Source organism: Raphanus sativus, chromosome 3 (genome assembly GCF_000801105.2).
Source record: "Raphanus sativus cultivar WK10039 chromosome 3, ASM80110v3, whole genome shotgun sequence".
Taxonomy (NCBI): Eukaryota; Viridiplantae; Streptophyta; class Magnoliopsida; order Brassicales; family Brassicaceae; genus Raphanus; species Raphanus sativus.
The window spans coordinates 9444053-9465391 of record NC_079513.1 but is presented as its reverse complement, the minus strand read 5'-3'; the positions used below and the strand labels follow the sequence as shown (position 1 = coordinate 9465391).

Genomic DNA, 21339 nt, shown 5'->3' with positions numbered 1-21339 from the left:
CAAAATTTGCTATTCATCTGAAATAATTACGAAAATATAGTTATTATCAATATATCGATTTAAGAGCTAATATTCTGGCATATTTTTTGAGTATTTTTCCAGATTAGTTTGATTCAAAATGAATGTGTTCTACTATGAATGATTTTGGCAGCTCGAGAACTTGTTCTGCCTATATATAAGGTTTTGTTCTGAATCATTTTGACAGGTCAAGAATAGGGTATGATCTGCTCTTCACATGACCCAACTCATATGAATGAGAATATTGACATCTGGCGTTTTGGTGGAAGAGAAGAATACTTGTAATATGATTATCGTATAGAATACTGATTAGAATGTATGGCTTGAGTCAATGTATAAGCTATATAGTGTATTGTGTATGACATGTTTTGTGTGCTATATTATCGTGTATAATATATTTAGGTCTGTCAAATATAGTCTTGGTATATCAGTGATTTAAATCTGGCGTAATAAGTATCGTTAGTTATGTATAGGTTTATATTAAGTTATTGGGTTAATACCATGGTAAGACCAAATAGTTGTTACTTAAATGAATAGGTGCAATAATCTTGTATAGGTAGATTTTTTTTTCAAAATATTCCTCTTTTAATAGAATATTAGATTCTAACCCGCGCGGATGCGCGGAAATATTTATATTTATATTTTTAAATTTAAATTTTATGATTTAGTGATATTTTATAAAGTTTCGGTTCTCGTCCAGATTGTATATTTTAGTTTTTGGTGTAGTTCCGATTTCGTTATAGATTTTGGTTTCCAATTCAAAAATATAGTAATAATCCGGTTATTTATGAATTTGAGTTTGATATGGGTTTTATTATTTTAGTTGGTTTGAATATAAATGTTCTTTTTCGTCGAATAGAAATATTAGAGACCTGATAAAATTTTGAGTTCAATTCGAGCATGTGGATCTGAGTAGGGATATTGAATTTTTCAGTCCTGATTATGAATGATTTAAGTAGCTATATTTTTTGTTAGATTTTCTATTTTTATTTTCTGTTATTAAATATCTTTATTAAATATGTTTAGACATCGGAGTATATCAAGTTATATACTAATGCAGAAAATATATGATAATTTTGTACATCTATTTCATAAAAGTTAGCTGTATATTATTAAAATATACTAATATAATTTTGAAATATTAAATATTTTGATATTTTAAATTAGATTTTTGCATGTCCTTTAAAATTCGAGATTTTTAAACATAATCCAAGCTAATTTTATCATTTAGGTTTTAAAAAAAAATTGTATATTTAATTTACTTATTGGTTTTAGTTATTGTAAACCCTAATATATATTTTTTAATATTGCTCTAATATGATTGATTTGGTTTCCGGTTCAAAAAATATAGTAAAAAATTCGGTTTTTAAGAATTTGAATTTTGTTTGGATTTTGTTATTTAGGCTTTTAGATTTGATTCAAATAAAAATATTAGAAATCCGACAAAAACTTGGAGTTCAGATCTAGCATGTTTACTAAATAGGATATGGAATTTTTGGTTTTGATTCTGGTATAGATAGCTATACCTTTTGTTACATTTTGTTTTTTATTTTTATTTTTTGGTTATTGAATGTATTTTGTATTTCAAATATGTTTAGGAAAATTGTATATCTCAACGTTATATATCAAATGAGAAAATATCGGCTAATTCTGTATCTTTATGTGATAAAAATAATTGTATATTCAATAATTATGATCAGAGCATACCAATATAATTTTGAAAAAATTAAGAATATTTTGCGTGTTAAAGTCTTTAAAAAATAATAATGTTTACGGTTTGTGAACCATCTATACTATTAGAATAGAATGTTGTATTGTACATTATACCATTTTATAACACGTTTTACGATTTACAAATTACAAATATTGAATATATCGATACTTATAAGGTTTACAAATATTGTATTTCAGTTTATATATACTATTGATGATCGTTCAACTCTATCATATCTTCTTTCAAAACTTTTGTATACCATTAATTGACAAATACATCGTAATCAATTTGAATATATTAAAATGGATAAGCATTTATATAGGAAAGATTTAATTAAAATGATTTGTAGGTTAGTTGCACACGATTCTGTTGGTCTTAGATTTTATTATGCAACATTTCAATAAGTCCAAATTTAAAACATGGCATGGTAGAATTCAAATAGGATTATAAATTAATAGATTAGATTTGATATGGTCCATAAATCATGTTACAGCCTAACAAACTCTAAATAGGCCAAAACTTAAATGAAAACTTTTATGGTAGATAATTTTTAGAACTCTATTTTAATAGAGTAGATATATTAATGAAAATATATGTATTTCGTTAGTTTCTAATGTTTTCATACTTTGATTTTAAAATTATAGTAACACCGGATTTTGTACAATAACTATTGTTGTATTTATATAATATGTGTTTTCATTTTTTATTGTAAATTTTATTATTTAAATATATATATTAGTTCTTTTCGTTTCTTCATCGCGGTAACGTCAGAAAATTAAACTTTTAATGACAACTACAACACAAATCACCAGTGAAGAAGTATTAACTTGATTTTATAGTTTTTACAGCAACTTATAGCTAAAAAAATGGACGCATAATAAATCAGCGACATCAGCGCTTAGTTTTTATGTCTCTGGCAATATAATAGCGACTAATTTGGGTTTTGATATTTTTTTATTTGTCGCCGTCACATTGCATTTTCTTGCCGCTGGACGCAACTACTATGAAACAAACATGACTAATCACTTTATATGAACTGATTTTATCATTCAAAACTCTAATAAAATATTTGATCTCTATTTATCCTACTTGATCAGTATAATTTGCAGTGTTTGAACCGTTTTTATCATTCTTAGTCTAATTGTAATGCTTATCAATGATATTCACTATATATTTTGTTGTTTTACTCCAATTGGATATGAAGCTCAAACAATAATCTACCTAAGTTGACTGATCTAACTTGTAAATGTGTTACAGTTGACTTCCGCAATCAATATAATAAATGAACCGGAAATTTGTAAATCTGAACACCACATAAATAACAGAACCAGACCGAAAAGGACTCTTGGAATACCCAGCTCACTTTCGTTACAAAGCCACGCACTATTAAAATATGCCTTTGAAAAGGTTCCAAGAAAAACAAACAGAAGTAAAAAAGAAAACCGTTGAGGGAAAGGTAGAATGTAGTTAGAATCAACACACTAATAGCACAAGTTTCTCCCCGTTGCATGACACCTAGGATTTTTAGAAGTCTATGGGAGTGACATGTCATTAAATGAAAAAAGTTGAAAAACCAATCAGTTCATTTCATTATATCCACGTACATATGCTCTCTTCCACGTCGGTTTCTTATCTCTTCCATCCGAGACTCATCAATGGCGAAGACTCTACCGGAATCAATCAACGACGACAACAACAACTTCGGCGAGTCGTCATCATCCTCCTCCGTCTCAGACACCGAACCGGCCCACGAACCCAACGATTCCGATCCGAACCATCGGTTCTCCGGGCTGAAACAAAGACAACAACAACAACATCGACGAGTCGTCATCATCGTCCTTCATCTCAGACACCGAATCGGCCCACGAACCCAACGATTCGGTTCCGAACCATCGGTTCTCCGGAGATGATGGGGTGATTTATGAGCGTCCTCTAGACAACGGCCTCGACTCCGGAGAACCGCTAGACAATACGGTGTGTCTCTTGTCCGCTAGAACGGTTGAAGAAGAAACCCTCTTGAGCCGTGACCTTGGAAGGAAGAGGAGAGAGGATAAGATGGCGATTTGCGTCGTAAGTACCGTTGAGCCTGAAATACCAACTTACAGTACATATTTGTTCTGAAATAGAATCAATAGAAAAGCTTATGGGGACAAAACAGAGGATTGGAAACATATTCCTCCGCTGCATTTCTCTTTAAGATGATAAAGCAAAATTATTGTCTTTGTCTTTAAATATCCACACATCTGTCCGTTTCTTTAAGTACTGTCATGACCCTATGGTCTTTGCTCCTGTGATTTTAACTATCAGCTTGTAATGGCTAATTCTAGATTCTCTTTCTGTTATGTGCATGCAGACATTGATCTCAAGAAGGTGGACAAGTGTATCGGAGACCCTAACGCAGATGTGGAGAACCCTATTCTTAAAGCAGAAAATTTCAGGTTTGTCTTTGTGTAACCAATTGTCTCTACTCATCTCTTGTTATTTTACATTTTCCATATATATCTAGAAATATATGTATGTTACTTTTCACAGAGACCTGGTGATATTTACTGTCTCCGTTCCCTTCATGCAATCTAACCTTTTAAACCCAAGTTCCGGATTCGTATCTCACTTCGAAGTTTACCATTTGTTGAACGGATATAATCATAGCTAACTAGGACAGTTCTCATCTTGCAGAAGAGCTTGGGAGATTTAGGCAAAAGACTAAAGTGTAGGATAGCTACTGCTGTGGGGAAACAAATGCTTGAGAATAACATGTTTATATTTGAAGCTGTGGACTTTGATAGAGTGTCTACAACTGAGAAGCTTCATCAACAATAGAGCTACAGAACACACTTGTGCAGTGTGCTTATCGAAAGTATGTCACTTTATTCCTTAAAACATTTCAGTAAGACTAACAAATTGTGTTTGATATAACCTTTTTAGTGATATGATTCTCATCTTGACTTGAACAGGCTAACCTCTGAAACCGAGATTACAGTTCATTCATTTACATATAATGAGTTCGAGATACCCTTTCCTTAGACAGAAGAGTATATATAAAAGGGTAATGTTGAATATTTTTATTATTTTTCTTATCTGGGTAATGAAGTTGATTTGAGCTCCATGCATGAGCCAAGAAGCGGGCAATGAAAAGTATGCTACTTCATTTGAACTGTTTTGTTAGGATCTTTGTTTTCTCTCCTAAGTTTTACCATTAATGCTATTCCCTCTCATACTATATCAAATTGGAAATGATAGACAAGAAAGGTCTAAAAGATACCAACAAATTAATCATTTTTGTTGTAGGCTAACAGATTTCTATTTGTAACATTTAAATCATGAATCTCAAGGTTCATCGTTAGATTTATGATCTAATACAATTTCAAAACGTTAAATACGTTTTGACGTTCTTAAATTATTAACCGAAGAATACTTTACAACCATTAGATGGAGGACAAGATAGAAACAAATTGGAGAACAACTCCATGATTATAAAAGTGGTATTACTTTAGTAGCCTAGACAAGCATGTTAGTTTTCCTACAAGCATGTCACTGAAACAGGGAGGATGGGAATTTTATGTGCCTTTCTTTTTGATTCAAAGAACATTCAATGAAAATGAGAAAATTATAACACGAACAATGAATTTTGTAATAGAATTTAGAAGTGTACTATTACCATTTCTCTTTAGTCTTGACCAATCGTCAAAATTTGTTATAGACTATCAAATTTTTATATAAGATTTTTTTCAAAGGTATAAAAAGATTGGGTCAAGAAGAACAATTTTAGTATAAAAATTTGAAGTGTAATTATGATGATATATATTGAAGTGTAATTGTTTTTTTTTAAATTAAGAAAATACATATATAAAATATTTTCTGTAGTAGTAGAAATAATATTTTCTGAATTAAGTGGCACCACACAAAAAAAATCTTATTAATTGTTGTTTATCGTATGATTTCCTTTACATATTCTCACAAAAATAATATTTTCTTTACATATTCTTACAAAAATATATTAATAGCCATAATATTACTAAAACTTAAAAAAGAACTAAAATATAAAAAGTAATAAAATAATTTAACAATTCAAATATAAAATCAGTACGAAAAGCACATGTAAATTTTATTCCCTAATTTTTATCAATCTAAATCTTCATCATATTTTTAAAAATTATATACATTAATTAAAAATTATATTCTGAAATAAAACAGGTGTTTTGTTCTTTCACAAATTATAAAAGTTTCAAAAAAATAAATATATAAAATTATTAAAATTTTTAGCATAAGCGATCATGAAATAAAATTTAAAAGAAACAAAAAGAGAAGTAGATAAAAACCATATATTGACATAAAAATTAAAATTTATAAATCTTATGATTTGTGAGTTGCAGAGACGCTAAAAGAAAAAAACAAGAGACAATATTTTATTAATCTTTCATAAAACGTTTTTACCTTTTTTAAATAACTATTTTATTAACAAAATTTTGGTTTATATACGAACCGGGGTTTAGCCGGTTCAATGGATTACCGGTTCTAAGGTTTTTGATGGTTCAATATGGAGTTTAATTGGTTCAACTTTAGTTGAATTTTGATATTAACCTAACTAAGTTTGTTGTCCTATTCATGGTTCAACCCGGTCCGTCTATCGGTACGGTCGGGTTTAAAAACACTGTTGACATAACTTCAGATTCCCTTCACTTATGAGTTATGATACGTGAGGTTGTTCAAGTTTACAGTGTCCTCCTTTCTATCAACCAAATCCTAAAGCTTAGATTCGTGGTAATAGACATAGAAAAATACAGCAACTTGAACAAAAAATATATATTTCAAGAACACAGCCAAAATAGAAACTCGCGCGATGAGCCAAAAATATCTAATCTATTAATTTAGGGTTCTATTTTTATCTACTATTAACAAGTCATAGTAGGACCACTTAAAGAATTAGTCAATATGACATATTTGATTATTTGTATTAACAATAAACCAACTATAAATATATTAACAATAAACCAACTATAAATTTGATTTTTTAATTATAATAAAATCTGTTGAGAAAAAATCTAACAAAATCTTAGTTTAAAATTTAAATATTTTTTTATAAATAACACATAAATATATTTCGAAATTAGTAATATAATATTATTATAAGTAAATTTAACTAAAACTTATTATAAAAAAAGAAAATAAAAAATTCTTTATACTAACTTTTTATAGATTCTATGATATATTCCGTATTATATAAAAATAGAAGTGCTATATGAATTAAATATTAAAAATATATTAAATAGGTAAATTAACAAAAAAAATTATTTTATTTTTTAACTTAAATAAATTATTGATCATCATTATAATGGATTAAACTTCGAAAACTATATAATACTTTTATATTAAAATAAATGTATTAACATAAGTTAAATTTTATATTTACAGCCATACATTATCTTTTTATTTATTTTGAAACTATTAGCAATATATTGCTTAAAATGTTTATATACAAAAATATAATAGTATATAATAACCTTTAGTTCATATACTATTTAAAAATATGTTATTAGTAAAATATGAAATTTCAGTAATTCATTTAAAATATTAGTGACAAAAATCAAATTTTAGTTATAAATTTTATTTTATTTTAATTGTAACAAAATTTGTTGATAAAAGAATTAAAAATATCACCAAAAATTCAAATATTTTATAAAATAATACAGTAATGTAGTACCAAAACAAATTCAAAATTCATGTATTATTCCAAACTCAAATAGTTGTGTAATTTTCCAAAGTTGTCTCGAAAAATATATTATTTTGAAAATAAATATTCAAACTCAAAATGATAATATTTCAAACTTTACAAAAGACAAAATCATGGATAATAAAGATTAACTTTTTGAAATGTACCTGAAAAAAACTAACTATATATGTTGTAAAAATTTAAAGTAACCTAATGTTTTGACGTCTTAATTTTAAAAAAAAAATAGAACTTAATATCATAACATCCAAAACAAATATCCTATATAATAAATTTAATAAAATAGTATGATAGATACTACTATGTATAAAGTTTACTAAAACAATAGGATTATATTATTTAAAATAAATAAATCCCGTAAAATACTAAAATGAGATATGTTAAAGTATATTTTCTTAAACACAACATGTAAATATAATTATTTTAGTCATATTTATTTTCTATAATATAAATAAATAAAATTTAAAAATGTATTATATGCAAAATGTTTAAATTAAAGAAAACAACATAATTTGAATGGGGTTCTCTATTTGAGTATTTCATATTTTTATTTTATTTTACCTAACTCGAAAATATATTAGTAAGTAATAAAAATCAATAACAAAGTAAATTTTTTTAGAAAAACCATTATAAACAATAATATGATATAGTAATACAATATATAACACTAAAATAGAAATTATATATTTAAAACATTTTAATAATATAAAATATATTTAAAAAATATAAATATATCCGCACGAACGTGCGGGTTAAAATCTAGTATATATTAAGAATGAGTCATTTCACTTGGATCTAACTTATACTGATATACACTAATTACATTTTTTTACCAAATATTCTTTAAATTTCAAGAATTGAAAAAGTTCTATATATCTAAAATATATGAATATTACTTAAAAAATCGTATATAAAAATTTCCGCCGCAGCGTAGCGCGGGTATTTACCTAGTTAAATTAAAAATATTAAATAAAATTATTGTATAACTATAGTCCGATGGTCCATTTATACACTTGTCCCTTACGATTAGTGTTGGTCCCCCTATTATTTGTTCTTTTTTTCCCGCTTATTAATTAGTCTCACTTCTCCTCAACTGTTTATTTCACTTTAACGTACAGATGAGAGAGAGAAATGGGGGCATTAATGGCAGCTTCACCTGCCAGTTATCTTGTTCTTGTGGTGGTGTGAGATTAATCTGACACAAGAAGACGAAAACCTCTCATCTCCATTCTTCAGCTTCTCTCTTACTGGATGTGGAACTCGACGGAGAACGCATTCTCGCGTTCGACTTCGTTCCAAGACGAAGTGGAGGACGAAGAAGAGCTTCGATGGGCGGCGCTGCAGCGACTACCGACTTACTCTCGTGTCCGTCGAGGCATTTTCAGGGATGAGATCGGTGAGTCTAAAGAGATCAGAATTGGTACCCTTGAAGCTAGCCACCAACGTCTTCTCCTCGATCGCCTTGTTAACTCTGCCGAAAATGATCCTCAACAGTTCTTCGCTCGCGTCAGGAAGAGATTCGATGCGTAAATTCCTTTTCTTTTTTTCTCCTTTCAAAATGCAAATTTGAATAATTTTAACATTTTCTTTTGTTGTGTTTGGCAGAGTGGATTTGAAATTCCCCAAGATTGAAGTTCGGTTTCAGAATCTGATGGTCGAATCATTCGTCCATGTTGGAAGTCGAGCGTTACCGACAATTCCCAATTTCATCATTAACATGGCAGAAGTGATTCCTCATCTTCTTCATCTCCTTTTTTATTTTTATTGTGTGTAATAATAAAGGAAACGTTTGCTTAATTAAACAGGCTTTTTTAAGGAATATACGTTTGTATGGTGGGCAAAGATGCAAATTAACCATCCTAGACAATATCAGTGGCATTATTAGACCTTCAAGGTATCTTTAATACATCTATTTTCTCTTCAATTATCATCATTACAAGTCTTCTGTCTATTTCTTTTAATGTCTCTGCTCTACAGATTGACACTACTACTCGGTCCTCCAAGTTCCGGAAAGACTACACTACTCTTAGCTTTAGCTGGACGCCTCGGAAACAATCTTCAGGTGCTCAACAATCTTAGCTAATAAACTATTAGCTAATCCTCTTTAATACTCTTCTTGGGGTTGATATATTTTCTTGGCTATTCGTATATGAAGACATCTGGGAAAATAACATACAATGGATACAATTTAAAAGAGATAATAGCGCCGAGGACGTCGGCATATGTAAGCCAACAGGATTGGCATGTGGCAGAGATGACTGTGAGGCAAAATCTCGAGTTTGCTGGTCGTTGTCAAGGTGTTGGATTTAAATATGGTAAGTAGTTAGTACGAAGCTGTGTGTGTGTGTGTGTGTGTGGGGAGTGGATTATGCCTTTTGTTTGACATAAAAAACAAACTGCATAAACAGATATGCTAGTGGAGCTAGCAAGAAGGGAAAAGCTTGCAGGAATAGTACCTGATGAAGATCTTGATATATTTATGAAGGTAACCATTTATTTCCCTAGATTTAATCATCCCCTTGATTCTAATTAGTTTTTTTTTTCAAACTCTCTAGTCTTTAGCTCTTGGGGGACAAGAGACAAGCCTCGTGGTAGAGTACATTATGAAGGTATCCTCCATAGCCTTTGACTAAAACATATGAAGATGTGATTGTCCTTTTCCTATAGTTTCTGAAATTCTCGTACATCCAATAAAAAGATTTTAGGGTTGGACACATGTGCTGACACATTGGTGGGAGATGAGATGATTAAAGGAATCTCAGGGGGGCAGAAGAAGCGGCTCACAACAGGTGTGACTGGGTTCATTTTTTTTTTTTTGTTCATATTAGATTTATTTAGATAGTAGATAGATTACAAACTGAGTGGGGGATTTGAATATTCACACAGGGGAACTGTTAGTAGGTCCAGCAAGAGTCCTTTTCATGGATGAAATATCAAATGGTTTAGATAGTTCAACGACTCATCAGATTATCATGTATTTGAGGCATTCAACTCACGCGCTTGAAGGAACCACTGTCATTTCTTTACTCCAACCTTCTCCCGAGACTTACGAGTTATTCGACGATGTCATTCTCATGTCCGAGGGACAGATTATTTACCAGGGGCCTCGTGACGAGGTTCTTGACTTCTTTTCATCCATGGGATTTAGTTGCCCTGAGAGAAAAAATGTTGCAGATTTCTTGCAAGAGGTAAGGTTTAAATAACAGATTTATTGCTGTTTCCAAAAAAAAAAAAAAAATCTAAATAAGTTTCTATTAATAGGTCACTTCGAAGAAAGACCAGCAGCAGTACTGGTCAGTCCCTTTTCGGCCTTATAGCTATGTACCACCTGGAAAGTTTGCTGAAGCTTTTCGTTCGTATCCAACGGGTAAGAAGTTGGCAAAGAAACTCGATGTTCCATTTGACAAGCGGTTCAATCATTCAGCCGCTTTATCTACATCCCAATACGGTGTTAAGAGGAGTGAACTCCTCAAGATCAACTTCTCCTGGCAGAAGCAACTGATGAAGCAGAATGCATTTATTTATGTGTTCAAGTTTGTTCAGGTTTGGCTCCAAAATGATTTGTCTCCATGTAATTGATATACCTTTATTTTAACTCATTCACTCCACATACTATGCGTTTTTGCAGCTTCTTTTAGTTGCCGTGATTACAATGACTGTCTTTTGCCGGACAACAATGCATCACAACACTGTTGATGATGGCAACATATATCTTGGGTCGCTCTACTTCTCCATGGTCATCATTCTGTTTAATGGATTCACAGAGGTTCCGATGCTAGTAGCCAAGCTTCCGGTCCTTTATAAGCACAGAGACTTGCATTTTTACCCGAGCTGGGCTTATACATTACCTTCTTGGCTGTTGAGTGTTCCTACTTCAATAATAGAGTCTGCCACATGGGTGGCAGTTACATATTACACAATTGGTTACGATCCACAGTTCTCAAGGTACATTCATTCTCATAAAAGATTATTTGGATAAGGTTTGATTGCTTTTTTCAACAGTGAAGTCCACTCTGCTCTTCAGGTTTCTTCAGCAGTTCTTGCTGTATTTCCTTCTGCATCAGATGTCACTGAGTCTTTTCCGGGTGATGGGTTCTTTAGGCCGACATATGATAGTTGCCAATACGTTTGGATCCTTTGCAATGCTTGTGGTCATGACTCTTGGAGGATTTATAATTTCCAGAGGTGTTTTTATACTCTTTCTTGGAGTTTTTTTATCTTTCATGAATATTCATTTTTTCCTGTTTCATTACTCAGATAGTATACCCAACTGGTGGATTTGGGGATACTGGATTTCTCCTTTAATGTATGCTCAAAATGCAGCCTCCGTGAACGAGTTCCTCGGCCATTCTTGGCAAAAGGTGAAAATATTACCAAAATGTCTACTCCAACTTGCTTTTTTTTTACATATAATTTTGTAGAATATGGCATAGACTATTGTAGTCAATGTTTACTTTTTTCTGTCTATGAAGAGAGCTGGGAATCACACCAACGACTCTCTTGGTTTAGCTTTGCTACATGGAAGAAGTTTATTCTCTGGGAGCTACTGGTATTGGATCGGTGTTGGTGCCTTGCTTGGATACACAATTCTTTTCAATTTGCTCTTTACGCTGTTCCTAGCTTACCTCAACCGTAAGCCTCTCTTTCATTTCTCTCTGTGAAAAGCATTAACTATCATTTTGCTAATTTTTGTTCATATCCTTTCATAGCTTGGGGTAAGTTACAAGCTGTTGTGTCTAGAGAAGAGTTAGACGAGAGAGAAAAGAAAAGGAAAGGCGATGAGTTTGTTGTAGAACTAAGAGAGTACTTAGAGCATTCAGGCTCAATACATGGTGAGTGAAACAAAAAAACGTTTTTCTTTCTCATCTGTTTACTGAACCGAAAGAAGCTAATGCTTACAGTTGTTTGGTTCAGGGAAATATTTTAAGAATCGAGGAATGGTGCTCCCGTTTCAAAAACTCTCTCTGTCTTTCAGCAATATCAATTACTATGTGGACGTTCCATTGGTATGATACATGTTTCTACAATCAATCAGACTGAACCTATTATATATGTTTGTATCTAATGCAACGAAAGTTTCAGGGGTTAAAAGAACAAGGGATACTAGAAGATAGGTTACAGCTACTTGTGAATATTACTGGAGCTTTTAGACCAGGTGTGCTTACAGCACTGGTGGGAGTAAGTGGTGCTGGTAAAACAACTCTCATGGATGTTTTAGCTGGAAGAAAAACAGGTGGGACCATAGAAGGCGACGTGTATATATCTGGTTTTCCCAAAAGGCAGGAAACGTTTGCAAGAATCTCAGGTTACTGTGAGCAGAACGATGTTCATTCTCCATGCTTAACTGTTGTTGAGTCTCTACTGTTCTCTGCATGCCTTCGTTTACCATCAGATATTGACTCAGAGACGCAAAGGGTAACATAATATAATTTCCATCATATGTTTTAGTTCTGGATCATGCTGACATCATCTAAACTTTTTGAATTCTTGAGGCTTTTGTCCATGAGGTGATGGAGTTGGTGGAGCTGACCTCCTTGAGTGGAGCATTGGTGGGACTACCTGGAGTTGATGGCTTATCAACTGAACAGAGGAAAAGGTTAACAATTGCAGTCGAGCTAGTTGCAAACCCTTCTATAGTATTCATGGATGAGCCAACTTCAGGATTGGATGCAAGGGCTGCTGCCATTGTGATGAGAACTGTACGGAATATAGTCAACACTGGAAGAACCATCGTCTGCACGATTCATCAGCCTAGCATTGATATTTTTGAATCATTTGACGAGGTTGGTTTCTTCAAAACAATTTGATTTTGATAAATGCAGCTAAAGTCCCTTGGTTAATGCAGCTTTTGTTCATGAAACGTGGTGGTGAGCTAATATATGCCGGTCCACTCGGCCAGAAGTCTTGTGACCTTATCAAGTATTTCGAGGTAGCTCATGTAGTTCTTGATCTTGCCTCATAATTAAATCTAAGTCTTGATTTGATTCTTTTTTTTTTCCTTAGTCTATTGAAGGGGTACAAAAAATCAAAAAGGGCCATAATCCGGCAGCATGGATGCTTGATGTCACCTCTTCGACAGAGGAACACCGGCTTGGTGTTGATTTTGCTGAAATATATAGGAACTCAAATCTGTGTCGGTATGTGACTTGGTTTTATACAAGTTAGCTTTTCAGATGTTTGGTTTTACCTTATTTTCCATCTTTGTTCAATTGCAGACGCAATAAGGAGCTGATCGAAGGGCTAAGCAAGCCAAGCAATAGTACACAAGAACTTGAGTTTCCGACCAGATACTCTCAATCGTTCTATAGTCAGTTTGTTGCTTGCCTGTGGAAACAAAACTTGTCTTATTGGCGGAACCCGCAATACACTGCCGTTCGCTTCTTCTACACTGTGGTTATCTCTCTAATGCTTGGAACAATATGTTGGAAATTTGGTGCCAAAAGGTATTTTTTTTACTAATCTCCATTACCATTACTGTGAGAGTATGCATGTTATTAACCCATTCCTACAATTTCCTCATGTATAGGGACACTCAACAACAATTATTCAATGCAATGGGATCCATGTACGCAGCGGTTCTGTTCATTGGAATCACCAACGCAACCGCTGCACAGCCCGTTGTTTCTATTGAAAGATTTGTTTCGTACCGTGAGAGAGCAGCGGGAATGTACTCAGCACTTCCCTTTGCATTTGCACAGGTCACACATCTTTTTTATTTTCTCTCTTTCTTTCTGAGTTCTGAAACGACAAAGACTAACAAATTTTGGTAATTTTTTCAGGTGTTTATAGAGTTTCCATACGTGTTAGCACAGTCCACTATATATAGTACCATATTCTATGCGATGGCCTCTTTCGAATGGTCAGCAGTGAAGTTCTTGTGGTACTTATTCTTCATGTATTTTTCGATTTTGTACTTCACCTTCTACGGGATGATGACAACAGCAATCACCCCAAACCACAACGTTGCCGCAATTATAGCTGCCCCTTTTTACATGCTTTGGAACCTCTTCAGCGGTTTCATGATCCCATACAAGGTAAAGTAGCTTAGACATTTTAACTCATTGATCATTGGCACATATATAACAATTATTTACTTTGGATTGATTTTGACAGAGGATTCCGTTGTGGTGGAGATGGTACTACTGGGCAAATCCGGTAGCATGGACACTCTACGGTTTATTGGTGTCTCAGTACGGTGATGATGAGAAACAGGTGAAGCTATCGGACGGTGTTCATCAAGTAATGGTGAAACAACTTCTTGAGGATGTGATGGGATACAAACATGACTTCTTGGGTGTCTCCGCTATTATGGTTGTTGCCTTTTGCGTCTTCTTCTCTGTTGTCTTTGCTTTCGCCATTAAAGCCTTCAATTTCCAAAGAAGATAGGTCACCAAATTATCATATACTCCAACCAACTCTCCCATTTATTAATCTATACATACAAATACATGAACATACCTATTTATTTATTTATACATTGGAGACTTTGTATCTGAAACTGTAATGTATTACATAACTTTTTCACTCTTTACATGTACAGTACTACGGATCGATAAGACCTTGCCTTGTACTATTATTCTGTGTGAATTCATTTGTTCCACATAAGTATCATATAGCATAAATCTATATTAATAAAAATAAAATATAACTAGATTTTGATCCGCACGCCCGTGCGGGTGTATATTTTTATAAAATATGTTGTTTTCCATGTCAATATTAGAGTTAGGCAAAAAACTGAATCTAAAAAATCGAACTGATCTCGATTCAAAAAAATACAAAACCCGAACCAAAATTAATTAAGTATAAAAAAATTGGTATTTAGAGAAGTGAAACCGGATCCAATCTGAACCAAAGTATTTCAGATAGGCCTGCGATTTTTGTCCGAACCGAATGGGCCGAACCGGACCGAACCGGTTTTTTTCGGTTTTCGGTTCGGTTCGGTTTTCAATTCGGTTCAATTCGGTATGGGTTTGAAAATTAATTCGGTTATCGGTTCGGTTCGGTTCGGTTTTCGATTTTTTTTAAAAAAATTAAAAATTGTAAAAACCGAAAATAACCGATAATAACCGAAAATAACCGAAAAACCGAACCGAAAATAACCGAATAACCCAAAAATAACCGAAACTATCCGAAATAACCGATTTTAACCGAAAATACCCGAATATTTTGGAAAAACTATACCAAAATTAACCGAAATTTTTTAAAATCGGTTATTTTCGGAAATAAATTTGAAAACCGAAAAAAACCGATAACCGAACCGAACCGAACCGAAATTTCATTCGGTTTATTTCGGAATTTTTTTTTAAAACTTCGGTTAACCGAAAACCGACGGTTCGGTTCGGTTCGGTTTCGGAAAACCGAAGTCGCAGGGCTAATTTCAGATATCTGAATGTATTTGAAATAGATTTATATACTTGTATATATTATTTTTTTAGAGTTAATGTATATAAAAACATCCATAATATATATGGTACTTATAAGTTGGTTTAAATAATTAAAAATATATATAAATAATTAAATGTAAATATCTTAAATAGTTAAAGTATACTCAAATCACCAAAAATACTTAACATAATTATTGATTCTTTATCTAAATATTTAAATCAAATAGATTTATATGTTAAGTTCAGGTATTCTGATATATGTTATTCAAATTTATATGTAATATATAACTTTTAATATATTTTGAGAAATTTGAAGTATATAATGAATTTAAATGGGTTATCCGAACCTGAAAAAACCCGTAAAGATCTGAATCGAATCCGAACCAAAATTTAGAAATATCCGAATTTAATTGAAATCTTTGACCCCGAAAACCCAAAACCCAAACAAACCTAAACTGAGCCCGAATGGGTATCCGTACGTCCACCTCTAATTCACAATCTATTTTTTCCTTAAAAACACATCAAACATCTAATTTTTTTTTGACAAATCAAACATATAATTAATAGTATTTTACGTACTATCATATAAATAATCATATATATTATATTTTCAATAATCACATATATTAAAACATTTTTAATAATGGTTATTAGAAACTATTTTAGTAAAAATAATTTTTTGAATATATGTATATTTTAAATCAGTTTTGTTTTAATATAAATCAACTTTAAAAACATAATTGATCTACTACATGTTACATGTAACTTGTATAACTTCCGTAAACAATAGTTAAAGGAATTGAAGATCTTACAATAGTAAATATAGTAAGCATGTTTCAAATAACATAAGGTAATTTAATTAATAAGATTATGTATAGGAAGGAGTATAAATAAATAAGGATGTTGCGGTTGTTGATTGATATCAATTTTTATAGGACTGCTTAAATATAGGAATATATATTATGGAAGGTTATTATTAATATTGTCAAAACTTTGAATTTTAATCCAGTGGCATATATTGGTAAATTTTGAGGAAAACTAAGGGGTAAGCAAAAATAATATGCTAAAATCAAAACAATTTCATATAAAATCAAAACAATTAGAATAAGTAATTACATAATATAAAAAAATAAATAATAAGTAAATATACAATATAAGCAACGAAAAATAATATGTAAATTTACAATTAAGAAATAAAAATGTTACATTAAACATATATCGTAACATTAGATAAGTAAATATACAATATAAGAAAAATAAATAATAAGTATATATACAATATAAGAGATAGAAAAATACGTACTTTAAATAACTATCTATAAATATATTGTGAAATAAATAATAAGTAAATATACAATTTAAAAAATAAATATTACATTAAACATGTAGCGTAATATTACAATTTGATATAAAAACAAAAAAAAGAATAAATAAATATACAATATAAGAAAATTTAAATAATAAGTAAATAAACGATATTAGAAATGAAAAACTACATTAAACATCTACCTGAAAATGTATAGTTTTCTGATTTTGAAGGATATATGTGTAAATATATAATATTTGTAATTAGATATATTTTTGATATATGTTACTTCTTGTGCCATTATTTTCTATTTCCATAAAATAAATGGTTAACCACTAAAACTATTTAGGGTAATTACACAAACAACAAACAAAATTCAAACATCACAAAAATGCTTACATCAACACTACAATACAATAATTTTAACATAAAAATATGAAAACTTTAAATTATAAAAATCATAAATAGAAAGCACTCATGTATTTATACAAACATAAAATCCAGAATACAACGTCCAAAATAATAGTTATATAGTTAACATTCGAAAACCAAAAATTGCTCTGTGTGTAGCACGGATTAACCCCATATAAATTTATTCTCTAAATTATTGTCCTTTGTTTTTTACTATAAACCTGTTATAATTCTTAATAGTGTTTCATTTGGTGGTGCAATGCTAATTATGAATTAACATCTCTCGGTTTCAACTTACTGCTAGATAATATGATTAAAACATTGAGAACCGGGGTGGACCCTTGATAAATATGAAATCAATAATTAATATTTAATATTATATCATATTTAAAAATATGATATAATATTTTTATAATAATATTATATCAAAATGATATATCATTGAGTATTAAACATCTGTATATTTTGGTTTTAGTTGAAAAAATATAAACTAAAAATAATCAAGTAAATATAAAATAGAAGAGAAATAGATAATAAATAAATATCTTTTTTTGTCATCAACGTAAAGAAAAATATATCATATAAGAAAAAGAAATATTACATCTAGATCTATTTGAAAAATGTATAATAAAATAACTAAATATACAATATAAAATAGAAATATAACATTAAACATATATCGTAATATTGCAATTTGATAGAAAAGCAAAACAATTAGAAACATTAAATCTTTATATATAAAAGAGGGTTTTAATCCCTTCTGGGGTGTCCACATCAGATGACAGCTCAGAAATTCGCAGCCCCACAGCTTGACACGTCACTTTAAATGAAACGCTGCGAATTGGGTTATTGAGGTGGGTTTTTGGGCTTTGTCTTTTGTTAGTTTATTGTGGCCCATGCCCCAACCCTAATCATTCACTTCGTTTCACATCTCTTCATCTTCGATTCCTCTGAGCGATGGTGCGGCGGTGGAGACGATTAAGATCCGTAACGGTGAGTTTACCTCTTTAATCGTCTTTAGTTGCGTTGTTTCGTCGGCAATTTCGGTATAAACAGGTTAGTATCTCTCTTGAGCGGTTCGCGATCTCCACAATCTATCTGCTACTCATCTTTCTCATACTCATCTCTTACTATTCTCTCTTCGTGGCTAACACAATGATGTTTTTCTGACTTGAAGTCCGGTCGGTGTTCATCGGTTGTCGAGGCGAGGCTGCTTCGTTATTGGGAGGCTAGGGAAAGTTGAAACTTGGTGCGGAGCTTATGTGGGTGGATTTGCTCCTGGTGGATGATAATGTGAGTGTTCATTACCGTTTTCATCTATATATCGATTGTTCTAAGTTCGTATTTACAGTCATCGTATTTATGAGTTCTGATTGTGTTATTCTGTTTTTAATTTTTTATTTCTCATGATTATTTTTTTTAAATAAAAAATCTCTTATTTGGTCTGATTTATTGTTCTCAGCGAACTGTATCGTGTTTATTAGCATTTGTAGTGTTTCACGGTGATCTTGATCCTGTTGTTCATTATTGTTTTTGATTTTCCTGTTAGGTAGAGTCGATATTAATGATCCGTTGAAATTCACATTGATCAGGTTTCAACAGATACATAATGTGAGCCCCATTGCAAAAAGCTTAGACCAATGGCGGTTGATTTCACCGATGAGCAGACCAAGAGTTTTACGAAGTCTTCTGTTCATCAACAAAGACTCAGTTGGTATGTCGTTGTTTACTTTAGTCTTACTCAATACACAACTTTTATTTATACAAACAGATCATCGAACTGATGATAAGATGAATTTTATATTTGTTGTGTGTGTGAAACAGGGTTCATCACGAAGGAGAAGCTAAAGAAAATGATGAAATCAACGGGGAAGAATCCAAAGGTGGAGTTTTGGGAGGTGCTGATCGATGTGGACATTGATGGCAATGGAGGCATCTATATAAGGTCTCAAAACACTTCTTAGGTATAGTATGTATATACTAAAACCTTTTAGTTAAAGTGAAGATTAAGAAACAACTTGGATAATAAAATTACAAATGAACTAATAGAAATATTCAGAGTGTTTGATGAGACAGTTTTCATATCGACACTTGAGGTAGTATTATTTTCAAATTCTTCTTTTAAAGTTTCATATCATGTATACGGAGTTCCTTATTATGTTTAACCAGGGAAGCTTGAAGATCATCAACCACCATCCCTACTTCAAGTGAACTTACAAAACATAGTCAGATTATCAGGTATTGATTGCTTAAACTTCCACCGCCTTCTTCATTTTTTCATTTATTTATATTAGCTAAAGAAGTTTTATTTGTTTTGTTCATATGTGTCAGAGAGTAGTCGTCGGCAGGTGCACAGGAGGTGGTGACGGTGAGAGATCAGCTAAAGAAGGACCGAGATCCAGATCCAGAATTGTCGTGGAGGAGACAGAGCCAGAGATTAACGACACACAAGCAGGTTAGTATAAACAAACCTTTGAACACTATCTACAGTATGACAAACCGTGAGGAGAGCCTTATATAGTTTGTTGGACATAAAACAATAGCTTGCAGGAGTACTGAAACCAAAACAAGTAATTTACGATTTAGAGACTTTGGACCTTAGAGTGAAGTCCAGATCTCCAGTCTAAATCAATTGTCAGAATCGTCTGCGCTTATGAACGACGGGCGGCCGAGATTCACACAGAAGAACAAAAGCAAAATCGTTCTCGCAAGAAGAACCATAGCTGTATCAGTGAGAGAGAGAAACCAGAACTCAAAGGTTTGTCCGCTTTGGTCAAAAGCAGAGAGATAATATAATCATTTTTGTAAGGCGTGATCTTTTTTATTCGTGTACAAACGTCAACTTCGCTTAATAAGTAGTTATCTTTCACATTTATGGGCTTTATGCATTAGTCAGGTTGTATTAGCGAGGCCCAATTGTTTCCAAACTTGCAGGTGAATGTGAATCTAGACCCAACAATTGGTTTGGTTAATGATATGATATATGACAAACTTTTTTTGGTAAAAATGTAAAGGGACTATTTTTTTTTGATATGACAAACTTACAAGGGAAGAAATTAGTAATTTTGTTTCTATCTATGCATTTTCAGCTTTTCATATTTATGATTATATAAACTCTATTATACGCTTCGTGAAAGCACTATGGTATGTTGTTAGGAACCCTGAGAGGTCCACAAAAGACCCCAAAATAGGGTGAAAAAAGTTAAGAATGAGTGAGTTTCTTAGTAGGTACAATGAATGAGTTAGCTCTTTCAGTACATCAATTTGATGATTTAATGTTTACAAGCTTACAGCCAAAAACATGAAAAGATGACAAATCAGACTACGGCGTCTAAATATATACAACCAAGCGGTAGTTGACATATCTTGACAAATATGATGATCTTTTTTTTTTAATATGATGATCAACAACCAAGATATATATCAAATAGCTGAAGATTAAATTATAAAGTATATTAAAATTTACTATCAAGTGATTATAACGTAAAATAAAATATATTGGGTAAAACCCATAAATCGTATGACACAATAAAATATATTGCATAAGTGTGATAAATATTTACAGTCTCATAAATGGCTAAAAATTTGTAAGAACCTAAATTAATAGTATAAGATAAACTATAAAATTCAAAGGATTGATAAAAAAATATAACATTTTTGACATTTGAATCATAATATTACTAAACAAATTATTTTCAACAAGATATTGACATTTGCATTACAATATTTTATAATAAAACAAAAAATTATTAACAATATATTCACAATAATGTTATTT

At 31.4% G+C, this 21339-nt stretch overlaps 1 protein-coding gene across 2 annotated transcripts; it reads left to right on the top strand.

The window, feature by feature from the left end:
- Positions 1 to 8566: 8566 nt before the first annotated feature.
- On the top strand, positions 8567 to 14991 carry LOC108836315 (ABC transporter G family member 32). Of its 2 annotated transcripts, XM_057006582.1 has the most exons (25): positions 8567 to 8986; positions 9066 to 9186; positions 9266 to 9354; positions 9438 to 9522; positions 9616 to 9775; positions 9869 to 9945; positions 10016 to 10069; positions 10159 to 10249; positions 10347 to 10648; positions 10722 to 11003; positions 11089 to 11405; positions 11485 to 11645; positions 11718 to 11821; positions 11933 to 12092; positions 12170 to 12292; positions 12375 to 12466; positions 12543 to 12875; positions 12953 to 13243; positions 13306 to 13389; positions 13464 to 13597; positions 13676 to 13903; positions 13987 to 14158; positions 14240 to 14319; positions 14403 to 14494; positions 14574 to 14991. In XM_057006582.1, the coding sequence occupies exons 1-25, from the start codon at positions 8712 to 8714 to the stop codon at positions 14657 to 14659; spliced, it is 3993 nt and encodes a 1330-aa protein (XP_056862562.1). In that variant the 5' UTR covers positions 8567 to 8711; the 3' UTR covers positions 14660 to 14991. The 2 variants fall into 2 exon arrangements, with proteins under 2 accessions (XP_056862562.1, XP_056862561.1); XM_057006581.1 differs by having other exon boundaries at positions 14240 to 14494.
- The last annotated feature ends 6348 nt before the right edge of the window (positions 14992 to 21339 follow it).